Genomic DNA, 17990 nt, shown 5'->3' with positions numbered 1-17990 from the left:
AGAGTTGTTCCTCTCACGTATTCTCACTCTTCTCTCTGGCTGCAGTTGTGCAGCTTTTTTCCCCCTTCTTAACTATGTTATCCCGGAGGCGCTACCACCATTGCTGATGGGCTCGGCTGGCATTGGCTCTATTGGACATGGGGGAAGCTTCCAGCAGCTTCTCACAGAAGCCACGTCTGTAGCTCCTCCACTGCCAAAACCTTGCCATGCAAACCCAGTACATCTGGTATTTCAGTTAAGGTAGCATTTACGCAATAGTTAATGTCTGGAAACTTCGGGGAGAGGTATGTCTATACCTGCGGTTGGGATAGACTATATCTTCATTAGCAAGCAGTGCAGCCAGGCAGGAGGATCTATGTAAAGCACAACAGATGCCGAGCACCCAAACTCAGCATTTCTGGGAGCTGGGGATTATTACCCCAGTCTGCCTGCAGCGTGGTCCTGTGCATTAGGCACGTGCCAGGAGTGCATTTTCCAGTTTCGTTCCACCTGCGCTCCTCACAGTGCGATCCAGGGAGAGGGGGTGAAATTCCCTTCAAAAGCACTGGAGGGAAGGTGATGGAGGAGCGGTACCTTCTGTCTTACACTGACTCTAATCCCATCCCTGACAGCGACTCCCCCGCTTACTTTGGATTTGTCATTTACCTTTCCAGCAGGGTGGGACTTGCAGCATTCCCGTATGGATGGAAAGCAGCTGGGAGGTGCTTAGCAAGTTCATAGGACTCGTGTGCGAACTGAGCAGCTCCAGCGTGCCATGCTGGAGGAGCTGCAGAAAGAAAAGACAAAGGAAACAATCTCTCTTATTTATCCGTTCCAAAATACAGCTGTAAATTGTGTTACGACTTTGTCAATATACGGTGCTTGCAAAGATTTCAAATAAATAATGTTGTGACCCCAGGGGCCTTATTGATTTTGTAATAATTTTGAATAGAAGCCACTCAGTTTCCCATTTGCTGACAAATTCTTTGCTCCCTGAGGAATTCCTATTGAACGTGTATTAAAGACAGGATAAAATAATTCCAGGGAAGTACAGAGAGAGGGCTTTGTGCATGGACTCTGCTCAGCGAATGGGTATTTAACCTCTGACCAGTGACGACAGGTCTCCTTTAGCTTTATTAGATCAACGGCAAGCTACTATAATTAAATAAAAAAACTGTTTAGAGCCTCACCGAACATGTCCTGGGAATTAAAGCATATGGCAGGGATAGGGAAAAAAGACTTTCCATATGCTAATGACCCTTGATGTCTGAAATAAATTAGATCCATTAGAGTTTATGCTCAATAAAAGAAAGACTTTAAGCACTCCAAAGTTAGTGACTCGAGACCGATTTTGGCATAGAAATTCAATCTGCCTGCTTATTAATTCTTAGTAAGGCTCTGGAGGAGACAGGGGATGCAAAATCATAATTCTGTGCTGTATCAGAATTTTAAAGTGCCATCAGTTTCTTTTCCTTCTTTTTTTTTAATGAAACCATTTTTCATGCTTCCCTTTTTGTTCTCCTCATTAATTTGATTTTGTTCCCATTTTTGTTTAATTTCTTTCTTTTTAAGGTTTCATTTATCCTATTTCAACTGAACAGAGAACCCAGAATGAATATGGATTTTCTTGTAAGTTTAATGTTTGATTTTACGTTCCTGGATGCTAATTTGATGCTGTTCCTTGGGTCAAGCTTTACTGTTACGCCAGCTCTGTGTGACTAGGCAAAGAGGGACCTGTTCGGCCGAGTAAGTGGCATGCTGCTTTCTTGACAGCAGTCGCAGCATTTCACTGTCAGTGGGTTGACACAGAATGATAACGGCCCTTATGCACGAGGAAAATGGGAGAAGATGCTGCCTCTGAGGCAGAAACTGGAGAGAATGAACCCTCTTCTCATTAAAATTTCCTTAGCAAATGTAAGAAATGTGGTGGAGGGATAACTTGTCTTTGAGCTGGAACTTGGAGATCTGCTTCCTGAACTGCTGAGGAAAAAAATGTGATGTTTCGAGACTGGTACATTGAAGGGCTGAAAGCTAGGAGCATACAGAGATTGATCAGACCCTTTCAACATCTGCCAGCTCTCACCTCTGCACTGGAGGGCAGCCTGGCTTCAATGGCTAGAAGGCAGGGAACAAAAAATAAAGTAAAAATTATTTCACATGTTTTAAACTTAACGAAAACGGGGTAGTAAAAAAGTTTGACTTGGTTTTGCACTTTCTTTTTTCATTGTGCTATCTCTAAAACTGGGATTCTTCACTGTATAGAAACACATCAAATTTTGGTCATATATTCAGACTTTTTGGAAAAAAATGTCTAGTGGATAACGACACTAGAGATTAGCCTGGAATTAGTGCCGAAGATACGGTGTAAGCAGCTAGTAGAAATATCATAGCCATTTTCTCACAAGACAGCTCTAATAAATCTGGGTTCCTTTTCGTAAATTACCACATTATTTCTTGTGCTTCCAAATACGGATGTGTTAATGCCAATGATGAGAATTCGGTGTTTGATTCTCTGCTTTACTAGTTTTTTTTTTTAAAGGGAAATGGATGGAAGGGAGAAATGGCTTGACACATTACAGTTCAAAAAAAGCAGACTCAAAGATACATCCTGATAGTCCAGGTATTCCATAGAAAATGGACTTTTTGGGGCTTTTGACTTTTTTTTAATTAAAAAATAGGGCTTCTGAAGTTTAAAATCCCACATTTTTTTGTTATCAGAAAAACCACTAAATACCAATATTATGACACTATGTCACCATGATATACCGTTTTATTTCATAACTTTATTTCATAACTTCGTAATTTCATGAATTTACTTCATGAGACTAAGTCTGTAACTTGTGTTATGCTTAATAGTTCACAGCCTGGGTACTAGACAGATGAATGAGTAGATAGGCAAAGAGTCAGAACACAAGTTAGAGAGAAATCAAAGATCATTTCCATCAAAAGGGCATAGACCTGTTATATAGCTTTGGAAATGGATTTTAAATTAACCTATAAAAAAATGTAGTAAATATCTGCAGGGAACGAGAATAGTAAGAATGTGTTTTCTTGAAAGTCCCTGTGAGGAGCACATTTCTTCAAGGTTCCTGGCCTCTCTCCCTCTAGCTGCTCCTGACTCAGACGATGTTGCTCTCTACGTCGGGATCGTCATAGCCGTGATTGTGTGCCTGGCTATTTCCGTGGTTGTGGCCCTGTTCGTCTATCGCAAGAACCACCGTGACTTTGAGTCAGATATTATCGACTCCTCAGCACTAAATGGGGGATTTCAGCCTGTTAACATCAAGGCTGCAAGGCAAGGTTAGTTGTCATTTCACTCCGTGTTGACCAATTCAGGGAGATGCTATAAGGTTATGGTCTCTTGGGCTGCATGAATGATATTCGCTGGGTGATTGTTGGCACTTCATAAAAGGGAGAAAGATGATATCCATTTGTTTCTGATGGTCAAGTGCCCAAAACCCACGTTGGCATTTTTCAGATGTGCTCAAGAGCATAAAGCAGAGGAATTTAACTTCTGAAGAGAGAGCGTGAATGTGAGAGTGAGACACAGAGACATTTATGGAAATACAGGTCCAGCTCAAATTTAAATCAAAGGCAAAGCTCTGACAGAAACAACAGAGGCAGGATTCATCGCAGGAATGATATTACAGTACAGTAATTCTATCACATCTTCCTCCCCTTTGTTTCACTAATAGCCTTTTTACTGTGCCCTGTCTCCACAGGCATAAATAGTAGTTTGAAAGTACTGTACTTTCAACAGACAACGTAGAAGAAGAAGTTGCCATAGAACATCATTTAATAATGAGCATTTTTATCACTGGTGCATAACAGCTTGATTATTTCCACACTTCATTGGCCAGAAAAAAACACTCTAAAGTTAGTGCTGGCTTTTTCCAGACCCATATTTAGGCTGTAGAGTTCCCCTTTTTTTCCAACATGTGTTCAAAAAGAATAAATCAAAGTAAGAGTTAAGATGACAAGAGAGTTGTCATGTGGAAGATTAGCAGAAGTGTCATTTTCTTTGCTGGGGATACTCTTAAAACGAATCTCCAGAAAGTGTGATGCAGGTACTAATCCCCCACTGGGCACGATGACTTCATAGGTTTGTTCTGGTTTTTATTTCAGGAATGCTATCATTAGGCCAATTAGATAAATCGGTTAATGATTCTCACTTAGCATTTAGAGTGGGGGGATTAGTAATAAAACTAGATCTACTGAGTATGGAAAACATCTTGCCCTGAAGCTAAGCATGTCATACTGGAAATCTGAGTGCAGCCTGGAAAAATAATCCCGGTGAAAAATCCTTAGAGCAGAAACATGCTGTAATTTTGTATGACAATTAGATTCCATAGCGGCTGGGGCAATACAAGCCCTGGGAGTTTGCTGGAGAGATGCATGGGAAAGGAGACCAAGGTCAGTCTGCAAGGGCTTTGCATGTCTTAACCTTTGGTATGAAATGCAAAATGCAGAATGCAAATCTGAATTGTTACCCAGAAGGAAGTAATCAGAATAGAGAAGTAATTCTGTTCTTCCTTCTCATCTCCAATGCAGACCTCCTTGCGGTACCACCAGACCTCACTTCTGCTGCAGCCATGTACAGGGGTCCTGTTTACGCCTTACATGACGTCTCTGATAAAATCCCAATGACCAATTCTCCGATCCTGGACCCGCTGCCCAACCTGAAAATCAAGGTTTATAACACCTCTGGCGCAGTCACTCCCCAGGATGACCTCTCTGACTTCTCCTCCAAGCTGTCCCCACAGATTACACAGTCTCTGCTGGAGAATGAGACCCTGAACATGAAAACCCAGAGCCTTGCTCGGCAAACAGATCCATCGTGCACGGCGTTTGGGACCTTCAATTCTTTAGGAGGTCATCTAGTAATTCCCAATTCAGGTAAGTGCTAGCCATGTTGGCTTAAAGGCTCAGTTGTTTTGTGTTTTTAAGTGGACTTTGCTTGCTTTTATGTAAGAAAAAACAGGGTCACTCCTGGGACTCTGCCTTTTCTTTGTTCAGAACAAACAGATTTTTTTCCCCCTATTCAGGTCTACCAAGGTACTTCAAGTATTCCTTTCCCAAAGTCCTGGCCACCTTTTTAACAGAATATTGCAGGGCTCTTAGCCACTTTCTGAGACATGCGAGGCTTCAGAGCTTCGCTGTGTGAAGTGAGATTCAGCATCCTTGACCTTGTCCTTTCATGCAGCTGTAGAAAAGAGACTGCAAGCCAGAAAGCCTCAATCTTGTCATCACACGTAAAAAGGACAAATTAATTAAAAAACAAATCGGTTGTTTCACTTCCAATTCATTGCAGACTGTGTGGTATTGAAGTAGGACAGCAGAATACTAATTTTTGGAAGGCTTTTTTCCTGCACACGTTACATACCTAAGGAAAATAAGGCCCAAGAGTGTCTTTTCTATATTTCTTTCCTTGTTATACATATGATTGACTTGTTTTACAACTAGGAAAGAGGGGGACCGAGCCCTTTGATGTAATTGCAAGGTGCTGCTCAGTCTTTCTCATAGGGTACAAGGCCAGGCTGCTGGGCCCCCTTCAAGCCACCCAGGCACCAGGAGGCAGTTGCAGAGCATCCAGGGAGCTCCTGGGCAGCCTTGGGAGAGTTTGGCTCTCGCAGCCAGATTTTTTAGGAGAGCCATTCTGCTGTTTGGTTCCTAAATGAAGTGTGACGTTCAAAGGAAGTTCAGCACCTAGATGTTCCCATGGGTTGGGCATGCTAATGAAGAGCAGCATTAACATCTGAAGTGGGGTCGAATCAAATGCATAAAACACTGGATGTGGGGGATATATAGGCTATACAGTGATCAGGAATCCCCCTGCCCGGTTTCTCTGGAGCTCTGAGTCCAGGTAGGGCCACAGTATATGTGAGACCACAACTCCCTGATGAGATAGCTCAAGGTCTCACAGCTTTTCTGCCTTCCTCCTTTACACCTGGTGGTCAGCTCTAGGCCTTTTTAGAGCACAGTGCCCTGACTGAGGAGATAGTGCCTACCCTTGTCTCTTGCTCCTTTACTGGATCTTTTTTTGTTTGTTGATGTTATGGAGAAAGCAAAACACCTAGGTGGCCCAGAACCTTCCAGGACGCAGCCCCACACTGCCCAGGAAGCAGCCAAAAGTGGTCGGTGAGCAGTAGTCCTCCTCTCTGAGCTACCGTGGAACAGGGGGCAAAAATAGCTATTAAATTTAAGAGCCTGAGTGAAAGCTGAACTACTTAATGAAATCTGGTGCTGACTGCTGAGCAGTGTTGAAAATTTATGCTATACAGTCCTGGATTTCACATTTCTTTAAGTAGCAGTTGAAGGTAGATATTAATACTCAGGTTTCTTACGCCATGGTGGTGTACATTGTCAGCAAAGTCTATTAGTCACATTTAATTCACATATGTTAATACCAATTTGTAAAGAAAAAAAGATGGTTATTTATTGCTGTAATCCCTTCAAAATGATTAAGATAAGTTTTCTAAAATACATCAGTCTGTCTACCGCTACCGTGTATGCCTCCGTGCTTCTTCTAGATGTATGTATATCCACCTAGTGATATGATCAAAGCCCTTCGTTTACGCTACGCCTGCCCTGTTACAGCTGAGAACATGCACAGCTGAGGTGTAACAGGCCTGAAAAGAAACAAGTGTCAGAAGGCATTCATGGAAAATGCTTTCATAGCTAATCCCACCCCTTCAAAGCCAGGTATGGGACTGAGCCCCTGTACACCAACACATGGGAGGGCACCAGCGTAACCAAACCATGTATGCTAAAGAGGAGAGACAGGGCCGTGCAAAGTTTCTATAAAGCCTCTCTCGAGCATATGTGTAAATGTAAATAATCTGCCTGTAGGTTTGTTTTCAGCTGTGTAGTAATAACTGTATTAAAATCCTTGCCACTGATTCCCAGCTAATCCACATCTGCAAAGACAGCTGGCTGAGACGTGTCCAGCAGAGTGAAATAGCTGGTTCATGTGCCGTGTTTGTCATGTAATGACAGGACCCTCTGTTTTCTGGGGAGTCACTTGCTACATTTCTGAAATTGCAGTAATGTAAGAACAGTGTTTTGTAATATCAAGTGTGCAGCTAATCGTCACTGGAAAGGGCACAGAGCATATTTGCCCACATTTTTTTCAAGGTTGGATACCCGAATTTTGAGCCACTCTACACTTCAAAATACCAAGAAGCCCAATTTTGCCTCCCTGGCAGTCTAATTAGAAGCTGAGCGCATTAAAAGACAGGATGCCAGTCGCAGAAGCCATCTTTCAGAAAACAACTAGTTCTTGTTGCTTCCTGGGACAGTGCTGCACTGCCTTTCTTTCCTGATTTTAATTAAGTAAGAATTGCCTAGGGAGAGATGTCCCGTTACAGCTTTAGTTTTAGTCAGAGTTGTTAGTTTTTCCATCATTTTACAAGGTAAGCAGCAGCCTAACCGTCTGTCTGCTCTTTAAATGAAATAAAATGGAAGGGAAGAAAATCCTCTTCTCCACTCCCCTATTTCAGTGCCGACGCACAAGAGGAGTAAGAACAGACCAGCTGACTGCCGGATCTGCGACGCCAGGGTTGCAGTAAATACTTTTTCTCCCGAGTTCCTCCCGAGGTCGTTTAGAGTCTGCTGGTGAGGTTGGGTGAAAATCTGGGATCCCAGGCTTCATCTTCTGCCTCTCCTGTCATGCCTCTTCACAGGCCCACTTGCCTCTTTTTTTCCATTTTATCTTTTGTGTCTCTTCCGTTCTGCAGGAGTAAGCTTGCTGATCCCAGCGGGGGCTGTTCCACAAGGGAGAGTCTATGAAATGTATGTGACAGTTCACAGGAAGGAGAACATGAGGTAAAAGACTGTCTTTATTTGCTTGTGCATTAACAGAGGGGAACAATGTAGTAACTAAAGACCTGTGGTAATATGTTTATGCAAAGTCAACTGCATTGAAGCTATCTGCTGACTTGGAGCTAAATGTGGGCAAAGCCAAGGATAAACTTTGCCGCAAAACCAGCTCAGAACTTTTGCTTTTCTAACCAAGAGTTGCGTTCTGCAGCAAGCCCTCAAGCTGGGGGAATGCTGAATCATAGCCAGAAGTGAGGAAAATGTGCCAGCGTGAGTTTGGTGCAGCAGAGAAGGTGTGAGGTAAGACCCGTGCTGCAAAGGAGAAGGGAGCAGAGGAGCAAGGTGGCAAATTGGCTCAGAAGAGGGACAGGTGCCTGAGCACCTGGCTTGGAAAATCTCCTCTCCTATTATAATGAAGGTGAATTTTTACTTTACCCTTCATGGGCTTGGCTAGTCTGTGCAGTGAAGAGGACAGAGCCAAAGCTTTTGGTGTCCTTCACCCCTCCTTGCTCCGAGGTAGAAGTAAGCAAGTAGTTGTCCTGCTTAGCCCCAGGCACAGCACGCCGAGGGCCACCCAGAGCCAATGTTGGGATGACCCCTGTTGTTCTCACCTGTTATCTGCATGTGTGGCCAATTCATATTCTAGATCTTGATGTCTACTGAGCGATCGGGAAGCCTTGGCATAAAAAAAGTTTCCAAAAACGCCAAGACACCATTTGAAGCAGTTTAGGAAAACCTAATGAAGAGAAAGGTGAGATCTTAGTCTGCAGGATGGACTCGTGCACAAAGGCTGAATGGCAAATGTGAATCTAAGCAATCATTACACGGTACTTTGCCTCTTTCTTCTCCTCATAGCTAGGTACATTTTTTGGCTCAGCCCCTTAATGGCTTTCATTATGTGCTAAGCCACAGCTGTTTATACACTGCGTGATATTGAACACTATTCTTTAGCTTGGTAGTCTTTCACCCATGCTAAAATAATCTGCTTAAAGAAAAAATAAGTAAGCCCTCCACCCACCCTTTTGCATACATTATTCATCGCCTGCTTTTTGAAAATAGCTAATTGCAGCTACAGAAAAAGTGTCTCTGTTCATATCTAGTATTGATTGTATTCCTATTACTTTTGGCTGTGTTTTAAAGACACTTAGAAAAGCGTTGAATAAGGACTTTCCTGCAGAAGGAAAAAAAAACTAAAATCAGAGGGCATCCCCTGTTATTCAGCTTGCCTCCAAATCTGCCTTTTCAAAATATCTAATTCTTCCAAAAAAAATTATTTCATTCCTAGGAGGAATTATTTTCTTTTCAGCCAGTTATGGAGGGAATCCCTGCCTCCTTATTCATGCAGCTGTGGACAACCAATGTCATGTGCTAGTCTGATTTATTTTCTTTGAGGGTCATAAAGCCTCCTCTGCGTGCTTTGTGATAGCTGTTACTCAGCAGGTCACACAGGAGATAGAAGGATAGGTTAACCTGTATTGGCAAAAGCATGCTTGGAGCTGTGCTCTGCCAAACTGAGCAAGTGTGCTGAAGTATGCCTGCAGAAGAGAACAGGAAAGGTGTGAATCCTCACTTGCAATGAAGACTTTGAGAAGTGATTTCTTCCCCAAGGAGAGGAGAGGAGAGGAGAGGAGAGGAGAGGAGAGGAGAGGGTAGGCTGCCTTGGCCATCGTGGTGGTAATCGCTTCCTGGGCACACAGACCCCAGTTGCTTATTTGATCTATGGCAGCTTTTCAGCCCCCCTCCAGCATGCCAGGCTCTTCATGCTCATGGAAACCAACTGCTTCTAGGACATTGAAAATGGAGCTCGTCAGGTGTTGTCTAGATCACTTGGAACCAAATGGTCACCGAAAAGGGCTTAAGCGCTGCAGGACTGTAACGACCTCCCCTGTTCCCTGCTCCCTTTCCCCAGGTGCCCAGGAGCAGAAGGGGGTGGGTGGCACCCAGCACCCAGCTGTAATGGTCTCCCGCTGCAGGACTGTGTTACCAGACACTTCACTTTCTGTAGCAGAGCTGTAGCTTGGTCAAAGCCTCTTTTTCTGACTGCATGGCCACAGATGTTACTTCATATAATTGAAGTCATGTAGGTACCACAGAGTTAGTGTGCAGCCTAATTATTTTTTAAATCCGCTGCTGCACTCTTACAGCACTCCAGCGGAGAGTGATAGTCCACAGTAAGGACTAGCTGCAGACATTCGCTTTTCTGGCCAAGCGGTAACTGGAGTGTGTTCAATAAACCCTGTGAGGCCCTGTATTTATTTTCATGTGCACTGTGTAAATGCATGTGGGTTGAAAAGTCCTGTCGTGTGTTGATGTAGTTTGGAGGGGGACATATAGGAAACTATAAAATGGGTGTTATAATCAGAAATGAAAGCAGGCTCTTTTTCTTGATTTACAACCACCATTGAGGCGAGAATGTGGTCCCCGTAGCACTACCCTAAATAGAACCAGTGCAGCAGCAGAGGCGTACCATCACAGCTCACGTATCTCCAGCAACTTCAGATTTAGCTCACACTTTGTTTGTGAAATATGGAGCGACTTCTGAACAGTCAAGCTGAAACAGGAAATCTGTTACCCTCAGAGTCCTGCAAATTCCCCTTTTCTTTTCCTTCCTTTGTTTTCCTAATATATTTCCCCAGTTAATCTCTGAAACCTGTAGTACAGACATTTGAGAGACTTCATAACCCAGTAATATCATTCTTTGTGTTGCCTTGCAGATTGGTTAGGAGAGCTTTCCGAGACATTCTCTTTATTCCATTTCATATCCATCAAAGCGTGTGAGAGCAGGAGGGTCACCCTCAAAGCATTATCCTTCTGCGGTGAATTGGGGTTCTGATGGCTTGCAATAAACGCCACTTGAGGCAGTTGTTTTCTCTAAAAGTGTGTTAGCGTGCTTGTGGCACAGTGGGTTTTCTCTTTTCCTAAACTGATACTCCAGCAGGCTGGTTTTCCTGCTCCTGCACTGCAAGCTCATCCTCATTCTGCCTGTCATTCAGGGCCGGATGGATGGCAAGCAGCTACCGGGCTCTGATACCTGGCTGGCGTGAGAGATTCTGGACCTCTTGGAAAGGTCCTTGTGCTTTATGAAGTAGCTACAGTGGGGAAAAGGATATCTATGTATTTATATGTATACATAGATATGTATGGATGTATGGGTGTATATATAGATACATGTATGGGTGTGTATATAGATATATATATAACTGAAAAAATGACAAGCCTATGAGAATATTTTACAACTGTCTACAGGTTTCTGTAGCTTTTTCAGTGGTGATCAGATGCTCTCTCCCTTAGTCTGGGGAAATATCACTGACTTAGAGATTTACAAGCAGGGGTGCCTTCTTGAGCTGTGGTTTCACTTATAAAATAAACACGTTGTTGTGACCAGTACCTGGCGAGAGCCTGTTCCCATGAGCATCTGTGAGAGCCTAGGTCTTACACGATTAAGGATTAAATAGCATGAGTATAAACCTCCAACCTTCAGGATTTTCTTGACTGCCTCGGGTTAAAAAACAAGTTTAGCTGTGAGCTAAATTAGTGGAGCTGTGTGCTTCCTTTGGAAACATCTGGCACTGGTCAGTGCTAGATGGGGTCCGGGCCTTGATGGACCACTGGTTTCATCTTGTATGGCAGTTCCCGCGTTCCTGCGTGAACCCCTGCCGAGCTTGCACAGCTTTAGGTGGAGCTGCTCTTGCATACTCTAATCAGAGGCAAGAACTGCACTAAATATGGCACAGTGAAGGGCACTCCTGTGTAATCCATCACACAGGAGATGATGCAAGTGAGAGTGGATGTCGCCATGCCCACGAAATGTGACAACCCTGAAGAATGGAGGAAGCAGTGCTCCTGAAGATCTTGATAGAAGACACACATAAATTGTGCAACTTCCAAATTAGCTACCTTAAAAGAGAGAATCGTCGGGTGAGCCTTGTCAGGATTTGAATCAGTGGCTTCACAATATATGTATAGACTTTATATTAAAGTCACGCAGCCGATCAGTGAGTTTGATCCAAGGAACAATGTTGCCTTTTTCACCAGTAAACTCTAAGCTTAGTGATGTGAAATAAAAGAAATTGAAGTCTTCCACATCTCGTTTCTCTACTTTCCTTCTGTATCTCAGTTGCATAAACAAAATTACTTTGCAACTCCAGAAGACAATTTCATGAAGTGCCAGTCATTATAATTGAAAAATTCAAAATAAAAAAAACCAGAGCATGAGCAAAAGGGGAGCAAAACTTTTCAGCTCATTTTCTTTCTAAAGATAGACTAGCAGAAGAATCAAGGTCAGTCAAGAATATAAGTCTAAACTTAAGAAGGAATACATATTAAAGATAAGGCCCCAGCAATGAAAGGAGAAATAAAATGTCTTCCCTCTGACTTTTGACTAAGCTGTGTAGAAGGGTTGCCATCTGTTGCTATGAGTCAGCCATTCCTCTCTCCCTGCTCCGTCCTGTGCTTCCTGAGCTGCTGTGATTGCCTGTAACATCTACACATGGTGCCAGGGAGCGTGATGTAGGCCCACTGAGGAGCAGAGATTTCTGTAGTTGTGCTCACATCTGCTGTCTGACAGCTACCTTAATGAATATGGTCTGGCTTGTTAGAGGGAGACAGTTTCGAATGAGTAATCCCATTAAAAACACAAATTTGATTGTGAAGGGACCAGATATAGTGAATAAAAGTTTGTTTGCTCTTAAATAAAAGGTGACTGTTCTTGATAAGCGGTGCAGGATGGGACGACATCTAAAAATATCTGAAGACCTTTCAGTTACTGTTAGTGCCTTTTAATAGCAATGCTAGGCAGGGGATTGAATTTTAGTCTCAGTCATATCTTTGTAAAACAAAACCATCTCTTTCACCTGCAGTGAAGTGACTTTGGAGTCATACTAGCACAGCTGAATGCCCAGTCCTATCTAATAAGTCATCCCAAGACTGCTGCAAGCCTCAAGTGAAGCATATGGGGTTTTTTGGGGTTTGAGGTTCTTTTTTGTATAACAGCCTAAAAGTAGGTTCTGGCCCACAGTTTTGAAGATGTCTGCTCAAAGATCTTTCTGCTTTAGAGGAGATAATTCCCTTGCTCTATATGCTCCTCTGTCTCTGTGTTTTATGCTGGATCTCCTGCGATCTATAACACCGAAATCGCAATACTCAGTTACAACAGGCACTCGTCTAGGCCAGGATCCTGGCCAGGTGCTGCATCACCTGCTCCAGGAGAAGGCAGAAAATTACTCGTAATGAATGACTACACAATAACCTGTCTTCAGGGGAATTTGTTGTTTACTAATCCCATCAATTAGTGTTGGGTTTATGCCTTGGAGCAGAAAGATTAATATCTCTTGTATAATATATCTTGTCTACTGCATCTGTTTCTGGTCTCATTAGCTATAGTAAGGCATAATCCTTTTGTTTTAAAATGGAAATTAGAAACAGTGAGAAATAAGAAAAAATCTGCTAAGAGATTTTTGTTCCTTTTTCCTGTCAGTTGTCATAGGGTACCTCTCTGCTGTATGTGCCATTGCGTGGTTTAGCCTCATTCCTTCGGGTTTCAGGTGTTTATTTCCGAGATCTCACTGTGGTCCCTAAACACCCTGCTACCTGCAGTCACGTTAGAGCTGGATAGGGAAGGGAGTATCACCTCAGCGTCCCCTGACATGCCTTGTCCCATACAGCCCCAGAAATCAGATTTGCTTTTTGCCACTGTGTCACATTACACGTTGAAGCCTGCTGCGTTGCAGCAGTAAACTCACCTGAAATCTTTTTCACTTTTATTGTTTTTCTTTGCCTCTAAATAACTATGTTTGCTCTGGAAGTGTGAGCTGCTGTACAATTAATAGGATTTTGTCTCCTACCCATATTTTTACCCCCTCTGGATCTTTTGCATTATTTTCTGGCTCTCATTGTTACTTGCAATAATTCCTTACTTGCTGTTATCTGTAAATTTAATGATTGTGTTGCTATTTACATTGCCTTCCACATTGCGAGTAGAAATCCTGGCCTCGCAGTAGTCAGGGAAAGGTTTAGCATTGACTTCCACAGAGCTGGGATTTCACCTGTTCAGTGACACTGACCCCTGTTTCACACCATTCGAGAACTTCTCTGCAACTCATTATATCTCAGTTTTTAAAGGCTTAAAGTAGTTAGGTCACTTGCAGTCCCCAAACTGGTGGGGAGCTGAGGGGACCAGTATCTGCATGAGGTGGCTGGTGGGGAAGAGTCATTGGGACCAGCAGCGTTCCATAACTTTGTGGTGCCGGACTCGGATGCGTGTCTGGTTGGCAACTGGGGACTGCAAAATCAACCACCCTCTCAGTTGGCCCATTTTTCTGCTCTTCGCTCATCAGAGTGTCCTGTATCATAAACACCCAGGCCAGGAGCACGCATATCTCATCCACTTGGCAATGAATCTCCTAAGTCTGGTGACAAAGATGCTGTTTACCAACTTGGGGAAAAAAATACTAAGCCTTTCTATTTTTTTCATGTGCTTTGTATGCTTGTATCTGCTTCCCATCTCACTTGCTGACTGTGCAGTCTGGAGCGCCCCCCAACTTTGTGTTCTGCATCATTTTTTATACGTGTGCTAATCGGATATAAAATGTTGCAGCGCAGAATCATGCCCTCCATCAGAGTCCTAAAATTTAACAGCTAACAAAATTTTGTCACGGAGCAGTGGCTAAACTTAATTTTACTTTGAGACAACTTTAGGCTGTATGATTTATCAGTACCGTATTATTTTAATGACCTTTTGGCTTTTTTTAACCACATGCATCAGTGCTCAGATTCTTGTCGATTTTAACTCATTTTTCACCTAAAAGACACTCGATGAATTTTTTTACGGCAATCATGATATATTCCCTCCTATATTCTTTTTGACTGCTGGTTTTGTAATTCAGTCCAAAAAACTATGATAACTTGTGTTTTTTTCCTTCCTTCTTCATGGGTCAGTAGTCTTTTAGATGAAGTTAGGTCAACCAGATCATTAAGTCTATAGCTTGTCATATCTGTAGCTTTCCAGACAAATACTGTAATTTTGAAAGATCTTTCTCATAAGACATTATGTTTTTTGAAATTTCTTGAATTAGTCTGTAGGAGAGTGTTCAAATATCCATTAATGCACAAGGTAGATGACCATTACAAACCACCACCACACTGTGAATGTTTTTTAAGCTTCTTGTTGCTTCTTGTGAAAAAAACCTGAAGTAAATGAGTCTGAAAAAGAAGCAACATTTTAGTCAAAAACTGCCCAATGATTTATTCAGTTCAGTCTTGCAAGAGAGCAATCCCTGATCTTCTTAATCTGAATCCAGAGATCCCTACAGCATGCAAGAGGAGCTGGACTAGGTACTCTATCTGTTAGTGTTTCATTTCTTTTGTGTGCTGCTCGTTAGGCTAAAATAACCGGCATAATACATGATAGCTGTCCAGATTGCTATATTTTACATCTTTTTTGAAAGGCAGCTATCGCAGCTGTTTATTTCCAGTCCACGGCTTTTCAGAAACAATTGTTAAGTCATTTAGTAAACTCATCAGTTAATTTCCACAGATGCATATCATCTGGATTTACTGATTTCCATAGATTTAAATTTTTTCCATGCTGGACCTTTTTTTTCCTCAAATGTTATAAAAACCTCCCACAACAGTTGTCGCAATAAGAGACACTTTTCAAAAGTCCCTTCATCCCACTTTGGAAAAGGATTTCTCAAAAGTTAGTCTTTTATTTTCTGTGGGATTAATGGATTATTCAGGGAGAATTAAGGTGAGCAAAATTAGGATATGCGCGTGGACGTATCTTTGCAATAGCCAGAATACGTGCAATAAATTGGATATCAAAACAGCTTCTGTCCTGATTGGGCCTCCTTGAAAATGTTATCTAAGATTACAGCTACTTTTTTTTGGTAAAGGCAAAGACTTGCAGAAATAAACAGTATTTAATGTTATCTCAACTGATGCCACTAAGACCAATACAGATGTAAATCCAAGTATTTGTAAATGCAACAAGGGATTGAACCCTTAGCTGGAGCAGAAGACGGGAGGTTCTGTGGGCAGAACTGGAGTTTAAGCGCAGATCACATTGAACACTTTTAATCTCCTGCTTGCTGGTTTCTGGATCATGAATTTGTCCTCTGTATTATTTAGGGAGGTGGTTGATGAGGCACATTCGGCTGTATTTGTCATATACCAGATGACCAGTTAAAGTCACTCATGCTTCCTCCGATTTTGAGCTCCTCAGCAGTTGGTCTGGGGTAGTTTACACAGGCGCACACATGCACACGCATGCGCGCGTGCACACATGCACACGCTTGTTTACAAACTACAGTGTATGCAATGCGTCCTGTATATTTCTATGGTTTTCCATATCACCCATTCCTAGTGACTGGCCGCAAGCGCGCTGGACAATACCCATGTTTTTAACTGAACAGCTCTGGGTTATCACTAGAAATCTCAGGCTTTGCGAGTGTGTTTTGCCCTCTGCACTATTCCTTACCACCCCTTCGCTCCCCACAGGCATATTTGCAAAAGCCATTCTAGTAGATCTGAACTCCCTTTAAGTAAAATGGACTATCAGTGGGTTTGGAGATGGCTCTGAACCAAAACTGCACGTCTCAGATGTGCTGTATACCACTTAGGAGGTTTCAGATGTTCTCTTATTATGTTCTCTCTCATTAGTTCTCTTCCTTTGTTCTTCAATTTTCTCTGTCCAGACAGTAAATAATTCTCACACATGGTGCTTACAAGAGCCACTGCTCATTTTTGTATGCTGCTAAACAACTGCCAAATGCAGCAGTGACTGCATTTTCGGCAGTGGGTGAAGTGAAGCCTCTGCATATCGTCTGCAAGGATGCTTCAGAGCGGGGGGTGCTCAGTAGGTGTGGTCTATAATTTGCTGCCACCTAAACCTACATTTCGACAAATGAGTGGTATTTGGCAAAAAAAAACCACTTTGGGATTTGGAAAGAAAAACCAAACCACAAACCAAACCCACCCTTTCTTTGCTTGCACAATCTTTTTATTTTAAGAGAAGGATTTTTTATTTTTACATACCTGAATGTACCTTTTTGCCTTTTCCAACTGACGTAACATACCCATCTTTCTCTCCCGTTGTTAGGCCGCCTGTAGAAGACAGCCAAACCCTGCTGACACCGGTGGTGAGCTGCGGCCCCCCAGGAGCGCTGCTAACCCGGCCCGTCATTTTAACCATGCACCACTGCGCAGAACCGAACACGGAGGACTGGCAGATCCAGCTGAAGCACCAGGCTGCCCAGGGCCCGTGGGAGGTGAGGCTCCGGAGCTCCAGCCTGTGTGCCGACTGCGTGCAGGGCTCTCTGCTAATCCTTCAGCTGCCTTTCCGAATACAGGATGCCTGTAATTCAGGCCTTCTGTGTGAGATGCGTGGCTGCTGCGGGCAGGCAGGAGTGCACCAGCTACCTAAGCTGCCCAGTGCCTATACAGAGATGCCGTCTTGGGGCAGTTTGGTGCCTCCTAATTCTGACTGTTTTCCATGAAAGAACCTTCATGGCAGGATTTTGACACTTGAGCTTTTGGTCACGGCAGGATATTGTGCCGAAGTCATGGGGAGAGAAGGAAGAGAAAAGGCAAAATAAAAACCAATGGCTGAAAAGAATTTCTGACTCGATTCTAGAAATAAGAAAATGTTTTTTATGGAGTAGTTTGAACTCCCCTGGTTTATAGTCTGTTTTCAAGAAAGTGAAAATAATGCTGCAAATGAACTCCTGCTTCGGCATCAAGACATCGGCCAGCTTAGTAAAATTTATAGGCCTTACTTTTCTTTTCTTTTTCCCTCCTAACGTGTTGGCGGAGCATCACTTTGATTCAGTTCATGCGGCCGGGATCCAACTCTGCACCCTGTTAACTCGGGAGCTGCACAAGCATTGCTGGGCAGCGCAGGCTTGGTGGGAGCCTGGGGTGGTTCCTTGGCAGTAGTGCAGCAGGAGGATGCCCTGGGGCAGGGTGGCAGAAGGATCTTCCGCTGGAACTGGAGCATAAAGTGATGCTTTCAAGCAAGGCTGGGCCATCCTGACAGAGCCTTCCTCTCCAGCTCTGTGCTTCTAGGTACCTGCTGCCACCAGTTTGGTCTCACATAATTAATTTGGCAAGGGCACCTTCTCCTACCGGTAGGTTTAATGAGGGCAGGGTGGCTTTTGAAGGTGGTTGGGCTGACAGCAGCAAGAGCGCTGTGTCCG

General features: G+C 43.2%; 1 protein-coding gene across 1 annotated transcript in view; it reads left to right on the top strand.

The window, feature by feature from the left end:
• Positions 1-1551: 1551 nt before the first annotated feature.
• The window catches only part of LOC104075745 (netrin receptor UNC5C-like), a gene marked incomplete at its 5' end in the record, with an annotated part of 18175 nt that continues 1736 nt past the window's right edge, over positions 1552-17990 (top strand). Inside the window, 5 exons of the mRNA XM_009576355.1 lie at positions 1552-1608; positions 3088-3279; positions 4531-4875; positions 7716-7803; positions 16895-17063. Coding sequence (XP_009574650.1) covers positions 1552-1608; positions 3088-3279; positions 4531-4875; positions 7716-7803; positions 16895-17063 — 851 coding nt within the window. The remainder of the gene's footprint in view (positions 1609-3087; positions 3280-4530; positions 4876-7715; positions 7804-16894; positions 17064-17990) is intronic.

This window comes from Fulmarus glacialis, unplaced genomic scaffold, assembly GCF_000690835.1.
Source record: "Fulmarus glacialis isolate BGI_N327 unplaced genomic scaffold, ASM69083v1 scaffold37854, whole genome shotgun sequence".
In the NCBI taxonomy this organism is placed as follows: domain Eukaryota; kingdom Metazoa; phylum Chordata; class Aves; order Procellariiformes; family Procellariidae; genus Fulmarus; species Fulmarus glacialis.
This window is presented reverse-complemented; position numbering and strand designations above follow the sequence as displayed.